This window comes from Balaenoptera borealis, assembly GCF_965194805.1.
Source record: "Balaenoptera borealis genome assembly, chromosome: 4".
In the NCBI taxonomy this organism is placed as follows: Eukaryota; Metazoa; Chordata; class Mammalia; order Artiodactyla; family Balaenopteridae; genus Balaenoptera; species Balaenoptera borealis.
Genome location: NC_138861.1, coordinates 121168636 through 121190009, shown reverse-complemented (window position 1 = coordinate 121190009; position 21374 = coordinate 121168636). Strand labels below are relative to the sequence as shown.

The 21374-nt window shown below is 37.0% G+C and overlaps 2 protein-coding genes across 2 annotated transcripts in view; one reads left to right on the top strand and one right to left on the bottom strand.

The window, feature by feature from the left end:
• The window catches only part of ENPEP (glutamyl aminopeptidase), a 104955-nt gene extending 100407 nt beyond the window's left edge, over positions 1–4548 (bottom strand). The window contains exon 1 of the mRNA XM_082389200.1: positions 3490–4548. Within this exon, the coding sequence (XP_082245326.1) occupies positions 3490–4115 (626 nt within the window). The 5' untranslated portion in view covers positions 4116–4548. The remainder of the gene's footprint in view (positions 1–3489) is intronic.
• The window catches only part of PITX2 (paired like homeodomain 2), a 274777-nt gene that overhangs the window by 161468 nt on the left and 91935 nt on the right, over positions 1–21374 (top strand). The window lies entirely within an intron of this gene.

Sequence of the window (21374 nt, the reverse complement as noted above, 5' to 3'; positions counted from 1 at the left end):
TGAGAGAAAGAAGCTCAGATAGTTGTCTCTTCTCCGTGAAGTTCAAGTGTTGGTTGTATTTACAGAAATCAAGTAATTTTGGTTACTATTGAGTGCACTAATGTTTATTTGCATTGTGGTTGCGACGGTCATATCCCATATCGCATATACTCAATCCTGGAGTTAATTTTACAATAAGGCAGAAGGGTTGGAAAGTATAATCTTGATGGTATACATAAAATGCATTACTCTGATGGCATTTGAAATTGTGTGAGCATCAAATATTACAAAGTTCACTCTATAATATGAAAGGATGGTGCTGTTCCCCCTGAACTCACTCTTGTGGCCCTCCTCTGCACTCTGTAGATGAGACCCACTAGAGGCCTGCATTGTCAAAATGTTATTCACAGGCTTGAAAGAAAACAATGCACTTTTCTCATATGCTTGAAATATTTCATAATAAGAAAAACAAAAAGTATTCCATTGAGCCTAAATGAGGTTATTGAGTATGTTCCAGAACCATTCCAAAACCATGTGTGCAGTGCAAAACTGGCTGCATCCTGTGTAATGTGAGAGCCTCAACTGCTACCAATGAAAACAGACAAACCTGGTGACACCAGTCCTCCATGGGAGCCTAACTGAGCACCAGCCTTCCTCCCCAACCTTGCGTCATTTAGTATTTCTGAGTATTTTAACAACTAAGACAGTTAAGTTTCAGAATGTCCTCTCTCAAGTATATATCTTATCATAAAACTAACTCATACAGTAAAATAATCCAAAGAGTTAGAATGAATAATATATATTTTAGCATATAGTAATTTTTTGTACTTATAAAATACATAACAGAAACTTATTAATGGAACTGTGTTCCATATTTTTTGGCCTTCCTGTAGTGTATAGAATTTTATAAAGTATTTTGATGGCTTTACTCAGATGCAATTTCTGTTGTTTTCACAACCCAAAAAGCAGTTTTAAACTCTTAGCAATAATCATTTAAAAGTTTTGACTTGTTTTCACTTTACACTAACAGATTTTTAGAATCTCTTGAAGGTAGATATTCTTTAGAGTATTATTCCTTTACCAAATTGCAAACACTTAAAAAAATCATCTTATTGTTAGTAAGGCTCAGAGAAATAAGTTCTTTCATTCATTGTTTGTGGAAATGTAATTTGGGACATATTTTTGAAAGTCAGTTTGGAGACACACACATATACATACGTGCATGCACATGTGTTATATATGTGTAGATGTGTGTATATATACACACACATGCATGCACTTGTACATGTGTAGTTTGAGCCAATTTCCTAAGAAATTTCCTATAGAAATATTAGAAAATACTATTCATAGTTTTTTATAAGGCTGTTCATTACATTTTATAGGTGTTTATAGGTTAAAAAAGTAGAAGCAGTTTAAGTGCCCAAATCTAATGGGAAAGTTGAATGAATTACATTATATTGATAAAATGGGCTATCATATATCCATTAAGTCATTTGTGGAAGAATACCAAATTACATGTTAAAGTGTTGACATATTTTAAAAACATGTTACGCAATACTATATACAGCATAATAATGCCATGTTTATCTGTATCCAGAAAAAATAACTAGAAGAATGTCTGCCTAAATGCTAACAATGACTATGCTTGAATGATGGACTTATAGATGGATTTTATTTCTTATAATTTTCTGTTTGTCAAGTTTTCTGTAGTGAATGTGTCTTATTTATGAAATAATTAAACAAAATAAATGTTACATGTTTCTTGACATATTTGTACCCTTTGACCCAGCAATTCTATTTTTCGGACTATATCCTAACATGAGAAAATAAACAGATACACACTTACAGAGGTACTTACAACTATGTTCTTTCTGACTTGTTTATAGTAATAAAATACTGGAAGCTACTTGAATGTCCAACATTAGGGAATTGGTTTTAAAAAAATAACTGCATTCATGCAGTAGAATATTACACAGTCTTTAAAATCAGATTCTTGAAAATATTTAACAAAGGGAAATGCTTACAATATATTCAGTTAAAAGGTATATGGACAGAGAGATATGTAGACATAATATAATTACAATTTTGATTACCTAAAAACAATTAGAATATACATTAGCGTTTTAACAGGGCTAACCACTGGGTGGTGAAATTATTTATAGGTTCTTTTTTTCCTTTTTATAATTTTCTATGCTTTCAACATTTGTAATTTTTATAAACAGAAAGAATGTGTAAACAATAAAGAAGCTTGTTTTTTGCAAGTAATATTAAGATACAGTATCTATATGAACATGATCCCTCCAAATATTTTTTCAGACTATCATTTCTACTCAGTTTATTGCTGTACTGCACAGTGAGATAAGAATGTATAATATTTTATTTTAATCCCTGGGTCTCTCTGACAAACAATAGGAAGAATTTTGACCAAAAGATTTGCCTTGCTCTATAAAATGCTTAAAACAACATAGGAAAGGAATATTCAGAGGGCTGGCCTCAGTCTCACTCTGAACAGTGACATAAGGTTTCTTAATCATTTACTTGTTCAGAATCTAAGTAGGCAAAGGTCAAAGCAGTTTCAAGTTCAGTGGTACCTCAGGTGTAGCCTTCCTCTCTGATGCAAGGACCACACCCACAGAGTGAAGGTTTTTTGAGTTCATTGAGAGAGTTTATGCCTTTGACAAAGCTCTAGTAATAGCCTCTGATTGAGCGACAAGGCAAGACCATTTGGCTAGACTCAGGGAATGCAAGTATATATACATGTATACTAGGAGGGCTGTGTGGGGGGGATATATTTATGTTCTTAATTGCTTAATATATCTTTTATGTCACAAAAGGCTTAGCATAACCACTGCATACTGCATGATAGATAATAAGCCTGAAGATTTATCCATGTGCTACCACTAATGTATGGACTCAATGAGTATTGAAAGCTTATCTGTAAAACATGGTTCTGGCCATATGAGATTAAAAAGACATAGTCCTACCTTCCTTCCTAAATGAAAACACAAAGACAATTGCGTGGATTTTACATACTCTTTCAATGTTTCTTCTCCAATAAAACAGACAAAATTATAATTGATATTTACTGATTTTCACTTAAATTTAGTGTGATATCATTTTAAAAGTTCACTTTAAAATCATTGCCATATAGCCCAAGAATATCACCAGTGAAATTTACCAGACACATGTATTTTTAAAGTTTGAGGTAGTTTATGTAAATATTAAGGATAGAATGCAGTATATTATGATTTTTCCTGATGAAATAAAGGACTTACACTGATTTTTTAGACTCCATGCAGCTCATTCAATACTTTCAAATTTTGTGATAGGCTTTGAAAATATAAAATGGCAAGAATTTTTGCTTCCCAGATGAACAGGCAGAAATGAAACCAACTTTAGATAAAGATCAGACCATCAATATAATTGAAAGGTGGAAAGTGAAAAGGAAGGAGAAGAAATGGAAAGCAAGTATATAGCTTTGGAGAAATAAAGCAAAAAAAAAAAATTTACTTGATTTGTCCTTTCTCCACGTATGTTGTTCTATAAAACCCCACGAGCGAGCCGTTCAGCTGGCCGGCGAACTCCATGGTCAAGTGGTAGAGACCCTTGCCACCATTGGGTGCAAGCTCTTCTTCTGTCTCCACCACCACATACTCCTGCTTTTTGTATTCGAAGCACCGCCTGACTTTCACCTGCTCCCCAGAAGGCTTCCTCAGCACCGGAAGCTGGGTGATCCTCGTCTCCCGGAGGTGCAGCCACAGGTTCCGGGTGGGTGAGCTCACGTTGATGGAGATGTTCACGCTGCCCGTGTACGTGTCCTCCTCCAACATGGGCTTCACCTCCAGGTCGTAGTGCACTGGGTTGATGAAGTCCGGCAGCCTGAAATTTTTCCAGCCTCCACTTTCATCTTCACTGGCAGGGCAGACCCCCTGGTCCTGTGGAGGGCTCAAAGTGGGAGGCCTGTGGGAAGGAGCCTGGGTTGTGCCCTGTCCTCCGTCGGTAGAGTCACACGATCTGGTCAAGCCCACAGAAAGTCCTACTATTAATCCGACACCCACCACCACCGCACAGATAATGGCCACATGTTTCCTTTTAATGCAATATCTCTTAGAGCCTTCTCCCTCCTCCAAGATCATTTTTGTTTCCAAAGTCAAATGTTACACATGAAAGATTGTTAAATTTAACTGACTAACGTCAGCAGTCTTCCTTTTTCAATTGGAAGGAATTCCCTGGTTTGGCAGCCTGCTTTCGCCTTTCCCACACCTCTCTCTCTCTGGCTGCTTGAGTCTTTTCCTCTCCCTTCACGTTCCCACTAGACACTCAAGGATGAATGTGGAAACAAGGGGGTGGGGTAAGGACTCCAGAAGAGGAGCTGAGCTGGAGGAAGAGGACTGACGAGAATATTGTCACGGCTCCTCTTACAAACAACGCATCCCCCACTCCACCCCTCCTACTGGAGTGAGTTAAATATAAAACAGGGCTTAGCTTATCAGCCAGCGGGAGGAGGATCCTTTGCCAAAGCTCTGTCAGCAGCTTTCGAGGAGAGAGCGTTTGGGAAAGAGGTGTGCTTGTGATGGAAAAACTCACCCTTTGCCACTGAGTCTGTGGCTTCTTCCTGTTGTGTGCACAGTCTCTCTCTCCTAACCAAAGGGCTTCTTGCATCTCAGCTATTTTTTAGGTAGCTGTGTTTTCTTTTCATTCTTTTTCCTCATCTTATGTAAACATTCAGATTCTGCCTTTTGCCAAAGTCAGGTCCTGGAGTTCCATGCACAGAGTGATGCATAAATTCAAGGACCACTTAGGTACTGAGTAAATATTTGTTGAATTGGTGGATTAGTAAAACATGGCCAGGTCACCCTAAATCAGTTCAGTTGATGCTGGATGAAAGAGAAAAGGAAATATAAATTAGTCAAAGCAGTACTGGAGCTGAAAAGCATAAGAAGATAAGAGAGAAAAGTAATGGGTTGGAAGGACAGAAGGACAAGGAAGATAAACTTGGTTAACTTGTTAGGTTAAATAACTAAACTCTGTTAGATAATCTTGCCTAAGTGAGATTGAATTCTTTAGCCTAGAGTCTGGTAGATGACATTTGGAGGAGATTCCAGGTGCAAAGTTGGCTGTTGAAAGATCTGTTACCTGCCCAAACCTACTGCCTCTGAATGAAAAGCTCAAGATGATAGAAATCACAATAATGACTTCCATGTTTATGAGTAGCTAAGATGTATACATCCAAGCCATCTCTAATAGTAGCAGTACAATCATAAATATAAAAAATTTGAGAGCTTTCTATATGCCAGGCACTATGCTAGGTACTTCATAGAAGTTATCATTTAAGACTTACCAGCAACTCTATGAGACTGATACTATTATGATGCCCATTTTAGAGGTGGAAGGACTGACATTCAAAGAGGTAAGTCATTTGCTCAAGGTCACAGAATTGGAGCTTGAACTCAGGTTATCTGAGTCCAAAATCCAAATATTTAACTATACTGCCTCTGTTCTCTGAAGAGGAAAAATGTTTAAGGGTTAAGTAACTATGAAAAACTTGGTCAATATTTCCCAAAGTGCAATCTATGGATAATATTAATAGATATAATTGCAAAGCAGGCAGTGCTGCGGTAGATAGAGTTAAGAATATTCTTTCACTACCTTCCATTCTTTCAGAGCTTCCAGATGGCACTACCATCACACTGTGAATCTCCCAGATAGGATATACTATTGCGTGATTTCTATATTTAGTTGATGAGAGAGTTTGTTTGGTGAGGTACCTTTTGAGGGTCTTGTGTTCCCACACTCTGAAAAATGCTACTTTAAACTGTTCCAAATTATAAATTAAACACACGGATAAAAAGAGAAGATTTTAAAAATGAGAGGGTCAACTTTGCTCTACGCAATTCTATTGTTTTCTCATAAAATAGTAGTAAGAGAAATAAAGTTAAAGGCAAGAGAGGTATATTTTTCTAAATCATAGGTTCATCTTGTTATTTATTAATTTCACATTCTGAAGTAATTCTAAACTTTAATTATAGTATGTTTAATTTTGGTAAGTCAACTTTATAAATTTTAGCCTTGAAATCCCTTTTTTATCAGAAATATCATCTGATGTTTCACTAAATGTTTCACGGGTCAAACATTTTAATGTGTTCTCCATAAATTAAAAGGAAAGTGTGGATCAAATTTATCCCAGCATTATGACTGAAAAAAATGAAAAAGAAAAGGATTTTGAAGAATGTACATAAAATTATGTTAAACTGGAAGCATTTTTTAAAAATCTCAGCTAAGGCAAACATATATAAAACTCTTAAGCTCAATTTTGTCTAGAAAGACAGCAGTCTTATCACCAGGTCCCATGTTTACACTAAACTGAACAGAGAAGATAATTGACCCTTGGAATAAGGTGCACTTAAGGGGGTTTGAGAATGGCCACCTGTTATCAAATATCTCTCCTGTTTTGCCTGAAATTCCACCATAAGGGGTTCATTATTTATAGATAAATGCAATTTTTTGCTGGCAGAAATAAAATACCTTAAATCCATGTACTTTGTGTGTGTGTGTGTGTGTGTGTGAACACGTGCATACATTTTTAGTCTAAGGCCCAACCACAACGTTTTATTAGTACCAACCTAAAAGAGCTGCCTATATCCAGTGAAGGGCATCACATCTTATCCATGTCAGCATATTAGGGTTGCCTGAGGTGATAGAGGTAAAACGTCCAGCCAGACAAGTGGGAGTAGCAGAGCCAGGCTGTGCGCTAAACACATTTAGGGTCGCCATACTAGGATTTACTAAATATAAAGCCCCAGCTTTCATAGTTGGTAACGCTGCACTTCATTGCAGCAGTACTTGCTGTCCTTCTCCCTGACACTGGAACACTGAGTCTGTGGCAGGAGGCTCTTGATCTTGAAAGCCCTTGTTCCAGATCCAATCCACAGTGAAGGTCAAGGCAGCCACTGGCAGGACACACACACACACACACACACACACACACACCACACACAGAGAATCTACTCCTATAATGAGACCAACGAACCATCATAGGCACTCACCTAGATTAAACAGTTTATATTGATTAATCTTATGTTGAAAAATCTACATTACATATAACTACTTTGAAAAGGCTACCTCTGGTCAGTTTCCATTTAGGTTCAAGCCAGAGGTGTGAATGCATGGCCATTCACTGTAGATCATAGACCACACTCCCCCATAGCTTTTGACAATGTGTATTACCATCTTGTACCCCAAGTACAAATCCAGTATCTCTCCCATATATGACACTCAATAAATGTTCATTGATTGCTTTTTGAATAACCAAATGAATGGATAAATAAAAAGGAGGAAAAAGAACACCAAGAATCCAGAATGGGAACGGTTAGTAGGCATAATATGCCAGAAATGTTGAGATAAAATAAATTCAGTTCAAATTCCAATAATGACTAGAAAGAAGTTCCCTGGAGGTGAGGACTTGAAAATCATTCCTGATCTTGAGAAGATAAGGAACTTCCAGGCTAATTCCTTCCCACAGCAGGTAGATTTATGCAGGAGACCCACCATAATACTGAACACACAGCATATACCTCCCTTTTTCACTTGGAGCTTCAGTTTAAAGCTCTTCTGTTAAGTCTCAGGAATTACACATACCCGTCTATGTACACGGGGTGCTATTGGCTCACCAAAGAACTAGGAGCATCTCCAGAAATGTTGTCAATAGTTAACACCACAATGTGATTATTTGACTGGCTCTTCACTCCTATTAGTTGATCATAGCTGAATGGTTCAGGAAAAAAAACAAAAATGGCAAGCTAGAGTCACAATGGAAGAAGCAGAATCTGCAAATTGGGCTATATTATATAAGGAACAGGGAGAATCAGAACCAGTTTCTTTCCATCTTGCCACAGGGTCTCAGTTATCAACCATGTCAATTCTATAAACCCCAAGGTCAATCCAAGTATTTCCAAACTTTAAAGGTTTAGTTGGAATTAGAAAAGGAGAGTGCCATTGCATTTGACTTGGCCGACCATGCATTCTAAATCCATATTGGCAATGTTCATTGTGATCCTGGTCAATTTTATTTTATTTTCTATTCGTTATCTTTTGTTTGGTCTCAGCAACTGTTTTAAAACTTTCAGTTGGTCTTAAGACTAAGTGATCTCTACTGACTTTTTCCAGGAGCTGAAAATAGCTGCAGATGTCAGGCAGAAAGTGTTCATCAGGCCACAATCTAACTTTTGTTGGTTGATAATAATGAATTTGTCCAATGATAGCACAATAAGAGGAACTACACAGTAGGGAAGACAAGGAAGAGAAGCGTGAGAAAGAGGGTCAAGAGGTACGGAAGAGGAGGGGAAGAAAAATTTTCAGAGAAACTGATGAGAATAAACTTCCAAAATACATTCAAACATAATCAATAAAAAATAAAAATAAATGAAACAATATATTTATGCCTTCTCTATTTTTATTGTTTCCAGACTGATTTGATAATCCTTCTGTAGGGTTTTCTGGACACACACAGACTGTGCTCATGATATTCCCCACCTACATAGTCTGTGGGCACCAGGGTTTCGTAAGTCACAAGCAAGAATCACATTCCTGTTTCTCATTTGGATCGCTCTAGGGAGAATTGGTGTACTCTACCTACCTCTGAAAAAGTGTCTGTGGGCCACTATTCATTCATTTGCCTTTCAGTCATTCAGCAAATATTCATTCTTTGAACCACTCAACAAATATATATTAACTCAATAAATATTTACTTTTCAACAAATATTTACTGGATAAGGAATTCTAGGATAAACTTTAAAATATGGACATTAAAAGAAATGTTAATAAATACTCTTAAAGACATGTGTGTAAACCCCTGCTTTGTTCTTAGAATGTATCAATAGAAGTTTTGAAAATATTCAGAAAAGCAAAGAAAATAAAATGAAAGATTTTTATTATTTCTATAATTTTAAACTGTTTTTATATTGGGTTCCCTAATGTGCAATAATACGTTGGGAGACAGTGGCAGGACATAGAAACAGCAGAAGAAAAATAATAGTGATAATATAGTCTAGATTTCTGTTCTAAGAATTTCAAAATTTATCAATTTTCTCAGTGCACTAAATAATAGCTCTATATTCTGAGTTTTAAAACTTCCTGAAATGCTTAATTCATTCAACATTTCCGTTCAGCCTTTTGTATTGTCAAAATTCTTGGCAATATTTTCTTCTCTCTCCTCTCCTATCTGCAGAAGTCTGCAAAAATAATGTTTCTGTAGAGAAAATATCTCAACCAATGTTCTTTTATCCCGTAAAGAATCCAAGTGAATTATACTAGTAATGGTGATTTTGGATCTCGTTCCCCACAAAAATTCTAATAGACCCATTCTTCATCTTAAGTAATATTATTTCTTTCAGAAGAAAGGCCTGTAATTTTCCAATTTTTATTTATTAGCACTGACTGTTTGGTTTGAAAATTTCTTTATTACCACATTAATTTTTTTAACATCTTTATTGGAGTATAATTGCTTTAAAATGTTTTGTTAGTTGCTGCTGTATAACAAAGTGAATCAGCTATAGGTATACATATATCCCCATATCCCCTCCCTCTTGCATCTCTCTCCCACCCTCCCTATCCCACCCCTCTAGGTACCACATTAATTTTAATAAATAAAGTTGTCTTTAATTTTTGGTTTTTTAGAAGTAAAGATTTTAGCTGCATTAAGATGATCCAAGACATCCATATGAGCAACGGGAATGTTTCTCTGTTGGAGCTCTCTTTTCTTGGCATATATTCTGTTTTTTGTTTATTACTTTCTTTGTATGCTTGTGCCTTAAGCTGAAAAATTGTCCCCCTAAAACATATCCACATTCTAATCCCTGGAACCTGTGAATGTTACTGTACATGGTTTAAAAAAAAAAAGGTCTTTGTCGATGTGATTAAAGAATCTTGAGATGGGGGGATTATTTTGGGATTATCAGGTATCAGGGTGGGTTTTAAATGCAATCTCACATGTTCTTATAAAAGGGAGGCAGAGAGAGATTTTATGCACAGACACACAGGTGATGTGAAGATAGAGCAGAGAAAGATTTGAAGATGCTGGTCTTGAAGATTGTAGTGATGCAGCCCAAACTAAAGAATGCTGGCAGCTACTAGAAGCTTTTGTAAGAGACAAAGACCAAATTCTTCCCTATAGCTTCTGGAGGAAGAGTCGCCATGCTGACACCGTGATTTTGGCCCAGTGATGCAGATTTTGGATTTCTGGCTTTCAAAAATGTGAGAGAGTAAATTTCTGCTATTTTAAGCCACAAGCTTTTGGTAATTTGTTACAGAAGCCACAGGAAATTAATACAACTGTCTTTAGGTATTCATTCAACAAACATATATTGAGAACCACAATGTGCCATATATTTCAACTGATGGAAAAGCACTAACTAAGAACACAAATGAAAACAGTCTCAGAGTAGAAGAGTTTTTCTCAAGTAGAAAGAGTGTTGGAATAAGAAGGAATATTGGCTTTTGGGACAATGGCATACTCTCTTCCTTCATTCACTTCTGATTTTCTAGAGATACACTTCAGAACTCTGTTTTTGTTCTTCGGGGGCATATATAGCTCTTACTCAAGGTTTTAAAGGATTTTTACACATTTATTTTCCAGTTGCCTTCACCATGGAATATTTGTTAAGAGGGTCCATAAATTATTTCTTCAGTGAATAGGGTGTATGTGTTTCTATATAAACATTATGACTCCTGGTAATTCCCTGGCGGTCCAGTGGTTAGGACTCAGTGCTTTCACTGCTGTGGGTCCAGGTTGGATCCTGATCGGGGAACTAAGATCCTGCAAGCTGCGTGGCATGGCCAAAAAAAAAAAAAAAAAAATCATGACTCCCACTGAATTTATCTGAATCATTTATTAAGTTTATATCTGGGGGGAAGTTTATATTTACTTTTGATTTGGAAGTTTTAATTCTAGATGCTTTTTTTGGTCAGTGATGTTGCAAATCCAGGGCAAAATAATACTGGATAACTATAAACATAACTGGATAATTATAAATAACTATAATAATACTGTTTCTTGTGGATGTAGCAATTCCCTTCTATCTTCTGAATGCATTGCCTCATTTACTTCTGTTCTTGTCATTGATGGTAATCTGGTGAATTATTTAACTTCTACATTTAGACACTTTCCTTTGATGTCTTGATTCTCATTAGCTTTTAAAGGGTTTTCAGGTGACTTTTATTCTTGGTTTATCTGATATCTTTTGCATCTGTGGCTAAGATATTTATATGCATATATTGCAAGGGTTAGCTTGATTGCTTAAAATCTCTACTCAGGATTCGGACACATCTCCAAGTGTGAAATCATCAGGTATAGCCTACCATGAGTTGGAGCATATGAAAATTTCAGATGTCTTTGGAGAAATAATTTATTTTGGAGTGTATAAGTCAGGGATGCTTTTAGTTCCAAGTAAAGAAAACTTAGCTAACTATGGCTTAATCTATAAAGATGTCTAATGACCTCCCATAACAAGAAGTCTGGAGGTAGGGAGTAGCATCATGGTTTGGCAGCTCTCTAATGTCATCAGGAAACTAATATGTGACTATCTATTCATTCCATCACCTTTATTATGGGATCCCAAGCTGGTTGTCACAGTTACAGCTATGACAATCACTTTCAAAAGCAAGATATGGAGGGTGGAAGGAAGAGTAAGTTTCTTTCCCTTAAGAGTTCCGTCCTTTTATCAGTGAAGAAAATAATTTCCCAGCGGTCCTCAGCAGGCTTCCCCTGACATTTCATTAAGGAGTCCTGACTCACCTGGCCCTTCTGTAATTTCACCTGGTGGAGAGGTATGTGATAGAAATGACAGACTTGAAACAACATCAATTTATCTCTAGAACAGCACACATTGCTGGCGCAAACTCAGGATATTTGTTGGCAAATAAGAACGGAAAAATGGCTGTTGGCTAGACAATAAAGACTGCCGCCACATAGCAAGGAGCACAAGCACGGCCTGAATAGATCTTATCTGTGGAGAGGAGAAGGACAAATCTGAGAAGAGCAGAGAGTTTGTGCTACCTACTATTTTCTACCTGCTGCCTCCATCCTCCCAGCATCTTAACTTAAGGTTTTTTGTTCTGTTTTTTTATTTTTGGTGGTGGTGGTGGTTTTTTTTTTTTTTTTTTTTTTGGCTCTCCTATTTCCTGTCTCCTCACACCTTCCTAAAATCATCTCCATAGCACTATGGTAAAATTTTCAATGAGTCCCCTTCACCGACAGGATCAAGTTCATGACATGGTATTCAAAGCCCCAATTCCCTTTACTCCAGAAAGTTCCTGACATCTCAGAATCCTTTTTCAAATTTACCCCAAGCCAAACTGGTCTATTGATTATCTTGCAGACATACGTTACCCATTGCTATCATGATGCATTTGCTTGTGCTGGTGCTTCTGCCTGGGTTTCCCTTTTTCCCTCCTCTTCTCTTTTTAATCATTCTCAGGACCCAGCTTACCTCTCTTCTCAAGTAAACAAACGTTCACTGATCCAGATGGACCAAAATGGTCAATCCTCTTTACTTCCTGTAAACACACTAGATGTCATTCGTCATTTATTTTTAGTCCAATCCTCAAATGGCCAATTATTCTGTGTATTAGTAAATGTAGTCTAACTGCCCAAACAAGCAGTACCAGTATGTTATTTATTTCTCACACAGACCATATCCAAAGTGGATATTTTTGTTAGTGAGCTCTCCTAGATAGCACTCCTCCAAGTCAGGAATTTAGGCTCCTTCCATCTTGTGGTGTTGCCCTCTTCAATATATAGCTCCAGCGTTGCCACAGGAAGAGAAGAGAACAAGAGGATCTCATACTGGATTTTTAATCACCTTAGCCTGGAAGTTACTTTCACTCACAACCATTGGCCAGAACTAGTCACACAACTGTTCATAAAAGCAAAGGGGCTGGGACAGGCAGGCAGCAACAACAACTCTAGCCTTCAAGGGAGGAGCATGTGTCTTTGGTGGTCAGCTAGCCATGACTGCCCCATGCTGGCCTCCCCTCATCTTAGGATGAATTTGCTAGTACGCTGCAGTGACTCAGAAGGAGAAGAAGGTCATATGTAGAAGAAAAATGCTGTGCCATTTGCTATTATTTTTATCGAGTCCTAAGGCCGTATCCAAGGCAAAGTGCCTTCTCTCTTCAATTCTTCTCTCTCAATAATTTCATGTATAAAAATTATTCACCTACATGCTCATAGTTTATACTTATTTCCATCACCACTGCTCTAAATATTTATTTTAACTTGATTTTTCCTGAACAGACTTGTACTGTGAGGGGAATGCACATAAAGTGATTTACTCTTTATTTCACTTAGTTTTTCTTCTAGGTTCCACACTGCTTCTAGGGATGGCTTAGGTACGGCAACTCCCTATTTTGTTTTCCAAAGGTCAGTTTATTGGCACTTCAGAATACCATAGAAACAAATGTAAGTAAAGGTAATTGCATTCAGGTGGAAGGAAAGAAGAAGGAAATGGAATGAAAAAGAACCAACCTTCATGGTACATACTTGGTACCAGATGTCTTTTATTTGCTGTCTTTTTAATGCATCCAACAATGCTATGAGTTAGTTATTATGGGTCTCAGCTGCTACTAGCCATACCATGCTATCTCCAAATCTAATAGAAGGAATTTAGTACTATTTATGGGCTAGTCCAGACTTCTCCATGAATAATTTTTTATTTTAGGTACATTATGGACTATCTAGGTCTTTGCAGCTAGCCTAAGCAACAAATCATATTTATAATATTGTTTTTAAGTAAAAATGTACTACAAGAGCCAACACATAAGACCTACTTATTTTTCTGGTCGTCAGGCCTGTCAGGACACTGAGAGAGTCCCCTTCCCAACATGCACACTGCATTGCATGGTGCCAAATTCATAGAAGATATTATACAGGTAGAGTGAGTGGTTAAGTGATAATCAGATAAAATTTAAGTTGAAAGAGAAACTAATTTCCTGTTTTAATTATAAATTTAAAATTGAACTGTTTATATAACAGCATTTTCTCAGATTTTCTCTCTAAAATATTAACCAGTTTTGATTATGATACCACATATAACTGTTTTAATTAGAATCTAATATAGGTTTATGGTAGAAAAAAAGAAAATGCACAAAATGTAATATATGTGGCCTTACATTAAATGATAAAAGCAGACAACAAAGTGATATATACAATATGAAACTCCTGTTGTAAAATATATATACATAGAAAAAGACTGGAAAGCATAAATCAAAGTGTTAAAAGCAGTGATTTTCTTTGGTGATATATAAAATTATGGGAAATTTCTTTTGCAGTTTTGTGTTATTGTTCTTATTTTCTTTGTGTAGAGTATTTTCCTGAAGATATGTTATTTAGTATTTAGGAAAAAAACACGCATATACATATTGTTATACTGGGTCAAGCCTTTCATGGAAAAATCTAGATATTTATCTGCATCTGTTACTTCCATGTACTGTAATAATTGTCCTCCTAAATCTTGATCCATTAAGTTAAATAAACTAAGAAAAGATGTTTATACTGTCTCTAGAAAGTACAAATCCATTTCCTGTCATCATTTCATATTTCCAGTTTATTAGGATAAGTTAAATTATGTGGGTTCCCCTTTTTGCACTTTTCCATAAATCACGTTTTTGATTGCTGACCTCCTGTTTGTGCTGAGATTTCCACTCCATGTATTATCCACTTCCTTCCAATCTTCTTTCCCACATCTCACCCACCCTGCCCATCCTGAGGCCCTCTTTCGGACATTATTAAACATTATTCCTCCCCTTGGAGACTGTGTTTTACAACATGGATTACAAGACAGACAAATAACAAATATACCTTATTAAGCCTTTATTAAAGGCATCTTGACATTCAGTCACATATGTAGATAAAGCAAATGTTTCACGTTTTAAAATCAGATTTTTTTCTTAAAGAAAAGCTTTATGAATTTTTATATAAAGTTTACTTTTCCCTTTCTCATTCCCAAACTATATGATTTACACCGAGACATAGTAATCTTTTAAAAACATAAGTCATATTATTTACCTGCTTACAACTTTCAATGGCTTCCCAATGCAATTGAAACAACATTGAGACACTTTTCTACGGCCTGCAAGTACCTCCAAGATATCTTTTCTTTTTATCCCTCAGGCTCCATTTTTCAAGAACTTTCTGTTCCTTAAACGCTCCGGAGTCCCATTTTGGGGCTATTTCCTTACTTAAAACACGTCTCCCCAACACCTTTGTACGGCTGCCTCCTTCTCACAATTCATGCCTCATCTCAAATGCCTTTTTCTCAGGCAGGGCCTCGCTGACTACCTTAGCTTCATTATCACTGCCCTTCTCCCTCTTCTTTCACGCTGTCTATCCCATTACATTACGTCATAGTTCTCATAGCCCTCTCTCCACTAAGTTATTTCACTTAGTTTTTCATTAATGTGTATTGTTTGTCTTGCCAACTAGAATATAAGCTCCACAGGGTAGGAACTTTTTCTTGTATCCCTATTGCTAGAATTGTGCCAGGCACATAGTAGGCACAAAATAAATATCTCTTGTTTGAGGATCTAAACGAAAATTGGCTTTGAATCATACACAGTACCTTGCCTTGTTTGCTCCTAAAAATGGCTGCAGGATCTGCAGCTCAGGACGTAAGGAGCACACCTTCTGTCTTTGAGCAGGAAAAGTCCTTTCTCCCAGTTCCTTTAGCCTCTATTTATCACCATTCTTGAACTGTCAGTGCCTTTTCAGGCCACCACCAAAAGGGCAATTGTCCTGATTCCACTTTTACCTTCTGACTTTCACCAAGTTCCTGAAAACTCCTATTAGTTTCTGTAATGGAAAATCAGCCTAAATCCGTGAATCTTGCTGTTGTTCTTTGGTCTACAAAGGTGAAACTATGGTGCTATCATCAGCAGGGTGTGTGCTTTTAGTTGGATTGTCACTTATCTGTCACACCCATGCCTTACCCCTGAATCACAGCATTTTTCTGCAAGGCTGGTCAGTAGGACTTAGTATGAGTCTGTTTTAGAACTTAGGTCAAAATGGGAATTATGGAAATTAGCATGATTTCATTAGCATCACAGCCTAACCAGTTTTTCTAATTCATCTTAAAATTTTATTTAACCATAACTTACTTAAAAATAAAGATAAATTTATCTTTCATAAGAACATGGGAATTTCGAGCTGCATTGCAATTTAGGTATGATCTAGTTTATAGAATATTAAGAATATTAAAACCCAGGGTGAGGCTAAGTAACCTTTCAAAGGTCATTAAGCCAGGTGAAGGCAGAGCCACATTTAGACACCCAGTCCAATGCTCTTTCTACTACATCTAATGAAAGTCAATGTTCATTAGTTATAGGATTAACTATTTTGCAAAATTTAATAATTTTTCTCGTTGTAGTGCCTGGCACACAGAAGTCAATCAATAAAATTGGCAATACATTAATGAACCATTAACATGAAGTGTTTAAAAACATTTTTAAGGGTTTTGACTTCAATATGGAATAGTGATTATAATGTCTTGTTGCTTTTCATTTATCTCTGTCTTTTGAGGTTATAAAACACAACCATGGCTGTTATACACAATGACTTAAACAATATTAATTTACATAGTTATCTGATTCTCACATGTTTCATTTCACACACCTCTGCCTGATGAACACACCCTGGGATGTGTATCCATCTTTGTATTCATAATGCATATATATAATTCAACTTCTGATGTGAATAGCATAGAAATGTTATTTTATTTACATATTGGTAGTTATTTCTAAAAGGAAAATGGTGGAATTCCTGGATTTAATTATCAATACTTATTCTTCACACAGAAGTGACTTTAAAGTATTTTGCACCGGAATAATGACAAAGATTTGGCATTATAGTTGAAAAAATATCTTTGAATCCTCTATGCACTCATAATATTCAAAAATTTATATGATAAAGTCATAGTAGCATGATTTGAAAAAAATTCTATTTGACATTAAAAGTGAGATGTTGTAGGAAATGGGAAATGAAATAAAGAAGACTTCCTGAAATTCCAATCTGAAGAGTAATTATAATGGTGACAATAATTTTATGAAATACATTGCCAAACTTCATTTAAGATGTTTTGAAATTACACTTTATATTTTGAATGTATCGAGCCAATTCAGGAAAAGGTCCCATAATCCAAGAGAATGTTTTGCTTTCACTTATAAGCCATGCACTGGAGGGTTCATCTATTATGTTCTAAATGTAATGACCACTTTTCAGTGCTTTCACCTCCCTGGTTGCATGTACCTCTCTTTAACTTGCCCCAATTTACCTTTGTGCTGTAGGAGAACATGCACCATTATATTTACCTTCTTCATGGGTTTAATTTTTTTCGTTTGTCCAATTCCATGAGTCTTAACTTTCTCTAGCTCTATTTAACACTTCTCTTGATATATGTAGAACATTATTGCTTTTCTGTGTCCTGGGGAGGGAGGAGTAAATAGCACACTCTCTCTGCTTCATTGACAAGCAGTTCCACATTCAGCAGTTTTCTAGCATCCAGTCTATAAGATACTTCCACAGACAGCAGAAAAATGATGCTACCGATCTTGCATGAACATACACAGCAGTATCGAAACAACTTTGTCTCATTTAGTCATGTTCACTGAATCAGGTAATGATGAGAATGATGGGCAATTCTTTGCGCTATTACGTAGTCAATGAAATAGTACCTGCCTTATGAACGATGTCTCTTCCTCCCCATCTTGGTGAAAGAGGAGTTTAGAAGCTATTTTGTGGGACCACCACAGCTGGAGAGAGCCCAGGAGAAGCTGGGATTCAGCTGTCTCTAGGATGTAATGCTTCAGAGTTTCTACTGTAGGGAATGCTGAATTTTATAATTGTTTACACCTTCCCTTTCTTGAAACTTTCCTTTACCTTTGAAGGTGAGTCTGTGAAGTGAAAGTTATAACAAAATGAGTAATAATGAATCTTGTAGAAGAAAAAATTCAAAATCTGTTTACCGAAATCCTATTAAGCACATCACAAGTCCCACTTCTTCCATGAGACCTTTTTAAACCAACCCAGTTAGTGATTACACATCCTTCTGAACTTAAGAATATGATTGTTTTCTCTACCACTTGTTTTTTGTTTTTTTAAATGAATTGACATATTTATTTATTTATTTTTGGCTGTGTTGGGTCTTCGTTTCTGTGTGAGGGCTTTCTCTAATTGCGGCAAGTGGGGGCCACTCTTCATCACAGTGCGCGGGCCTCTCACTTATCGTGGCCTCTCTTGTTGCGGAGCACAGGCTCCAGACGCACAGGCTCAGTAGTTGTGGCTCACGGGCCTAGTTGCTTCGTGGCATGTGGGATCTTCCCAGACCAGGGCTTGAACCCGTGTCCCCTGCATTAGCAGGCAGATTCTCAACCACTGCGCCACCAGGGAAGCCCGCTACCACTTGTTTTGTAACCCATGACATCTGTTCTATTGGCACTTCATATTGTTATTTACCTCTTATTTACCTTTCCTTCCCTTGTGCTACTCTTAATGAATACATGACTTACTTCCCCACTAGATCACAGGCACTTCCTTGTCAGATACTTATGTATTCTTTGAAGCACCTAAAACTATCATTTTTGTGAAGTTATTTTAAAAATTAAAAGATGAATTTATTTCCATGTGGGTGAGTATAGGTTCTTGAAAAATACGGCATCTGCTTTAGACAGTAGCCTTTGTAAGAACTCAGAGGGAGAGCGAGGGTTTCTTAGATTGATGCATCTTCATGCATGGAAGGTAGAATAAGATATCTTTCTCTACAACCCTGCTCTGGAGAATCACCCAGGCCTTATGTAGGCATGTGCTGGGCTGCTTTGTATCCACTTGAAGTATGGGTAGTGAAATAAATCTGGCAAACGTGACCATGTATTTTCAGCAGGGGTGTTCTTGTTAACTTTATCCCACTCCTGAGCTAGCCCACAATGTGTCCCTTTTGTATTCCACGCCAGATCCACAAGTAAGCAGGCAGACTGTGCAAAGTTCCAGAGCAGAAGTACTTGCTATGTTATTATATTCTGTGAGGCATTCTCCTTCCCATGGGTTGAATTGTTGAGAAGAGGTGGGTAGAATTTTAATTATGTGTGGGTAAACACTTTTCAAATATGGTGTTTGAAACTGATGTAAAGATTTCGGACAGATTTGCCTAAAAATCCCAAGAGTTGTATTGGTAAAAAAGAGATTGAGACCCCAACCCGAAGGCAGAACCAACCAGGTTTATGCCCCTCCCCATAATCTCCCTCATTTTTTTATAGAATGTGGATTATTTCAGTATTATGTAATCTGCTATGCAAACACAGCTTTAAGTCCCTTCTTCCAATAAGATTGCCATCTATAAACCTGTCTTGTTTAGACATTCTCAAAGTACCACTTCTTCAAATCATTCCTCTCAAGATGGAAAATTATTGAAGTCTGTCTGATATTCAAAATTTGGGTGTACTTTCATTTATAGCCAGGATTGAATAACAGGGACCAAATTTATCCTTCCATCTGAAACTACAAAGAAAAGGAAAATAATATATGAAATTATATGGTTTTCAGGACACCAAACATCAGGCAACATAAGACAGTTATCCTTGAAAGACAGGAAACAGATGAGTCCTACTTTTGCCCCAGCTTACTGCTTTAAAAGAGTTTCCAGGCTGTGGTGCAAATAGGAGGAACACAGGAGGAGCTAGCAGACTCCTTGAGTTGTGTTGATGGAGCTGAGAATCCAGGGAGACAAAGGCAGCTAGAGTTCAAAAAACAGAGTACTAAAGAGGAGGGAGAATCCAGAGATATACAGAGTGTTCCCCTGGCTATGCAACAGTATACTCATTACTGTATATGTGTGAGGAAACTATCAGAGGCAAGGAAATCCCCCAGAAGACTTAGAGGGATGAGTATGAGCACTCACACAGGGCTGGGTATAGTTCCTTTTCCAGCCAGCCAGTTGGGAAAACCTCAATGTAACCTCAATGTGCCCGGGGCATAGGATAGATTGTTCAGAAGGGTTTAGCCTCAGCAGTGGGAAAAAATTAGCCAAACACTGAACATGGCTCTGGTCCCTAATAAATCTTAAAAGCAAGACGCAAAGGGATAAAAATGTTTCCTACTATCTTAATTGTATCCCAGAACAAAACTCAATATTGATAGGAATACAAAAATATCCAACATTCAACATGATAAAATTCACAATGTCTGACATCTAATCAAAGATTACAAGGCATGCAAAGAAGCAGGAAATTAGAATATTTAAATGGGTGGAAAATCAATCAATTGAAACCAGAACTGACATATTAGAATTAGCAGATAAAAATACTAAAACGATTATTATAACTATATTCTCTATGTTAAAAAAAAGTTAAGTAGACATGGAAAAAATAAGAATAGCCAAATTGAACTTCTAGAGATAAAAACTATAATGTCTGAGTTGAAACATACACTGGATGAGATAAATAGTAGCTTAGACACTGCAGAAGAAAAAGATTAGTGAAGGCATGGTAATAGAAACTATTCAAAATTAATGGATCCATGTATAATGACTGGGTTGAGGGAAGGCGTGGAAGCTCCTAGGGAAAAAAGTTTCCATGAGGGTAGAAAGAGGCAGAATTGGTGAGTTGATTCTTGCTCTGAGTGTATAGTCAAGGGGGAACTATGGTTTTGGGTCTGTGGGGTCACAGACACCAGAACCACTCCCAAATTAGTCGTCCACCTGGGTGGGGTGGGGGGTAGGGAGCCTTTGTACTTAGGGTGGTCTGAGTGAATTAAGAACTGTCACGTTGGAGGCTCAGACCAATTTTAATGCTAACGTTTATGGCTGTGTGATGACTTTCCTATCTTGTACCTGAAGAACCACTCTGGTGATTGCAGCAACTATCACTACGAAGACAGTAGTAACATGGTCCAGTGCAGGCTGTGATGAATGGAGAATTTCCTTGGACTCTACAGGTTTCAGCTGCATTAACAGGCAGAAGCCACATAGCATATTCTGCACACTCAGCTTCTCATAGCCTTTGTGGAGTTCATCATTCTCAGAGAGGGTACAATCAGTTCTGGTTCTATCTGCAAGCCAAAGGCAAACATGGCTGGTCTTTCATAATAAGTAAGCATTCTGAGGGATTTTGGGGCATATCAAGGGAGGGAGAACCTAGTAGAGAAGAGACTATGGTGTTCCTTTTAATGTGGGCGTGTGTGTTATACTTTAAACTATCTCTTATTGCTGCTAATGGATAGTTATGCTCCAAATTGAAACATGAACACTCCAGTTACATAGGAGAAGTTGAGGTATATTTCTTAGCTCTTTATCTGCTAAAAGTAACCAAATAAAAAGGAACAAATAGTCCTAGAATAGAGATTTTTTTGGAAATTC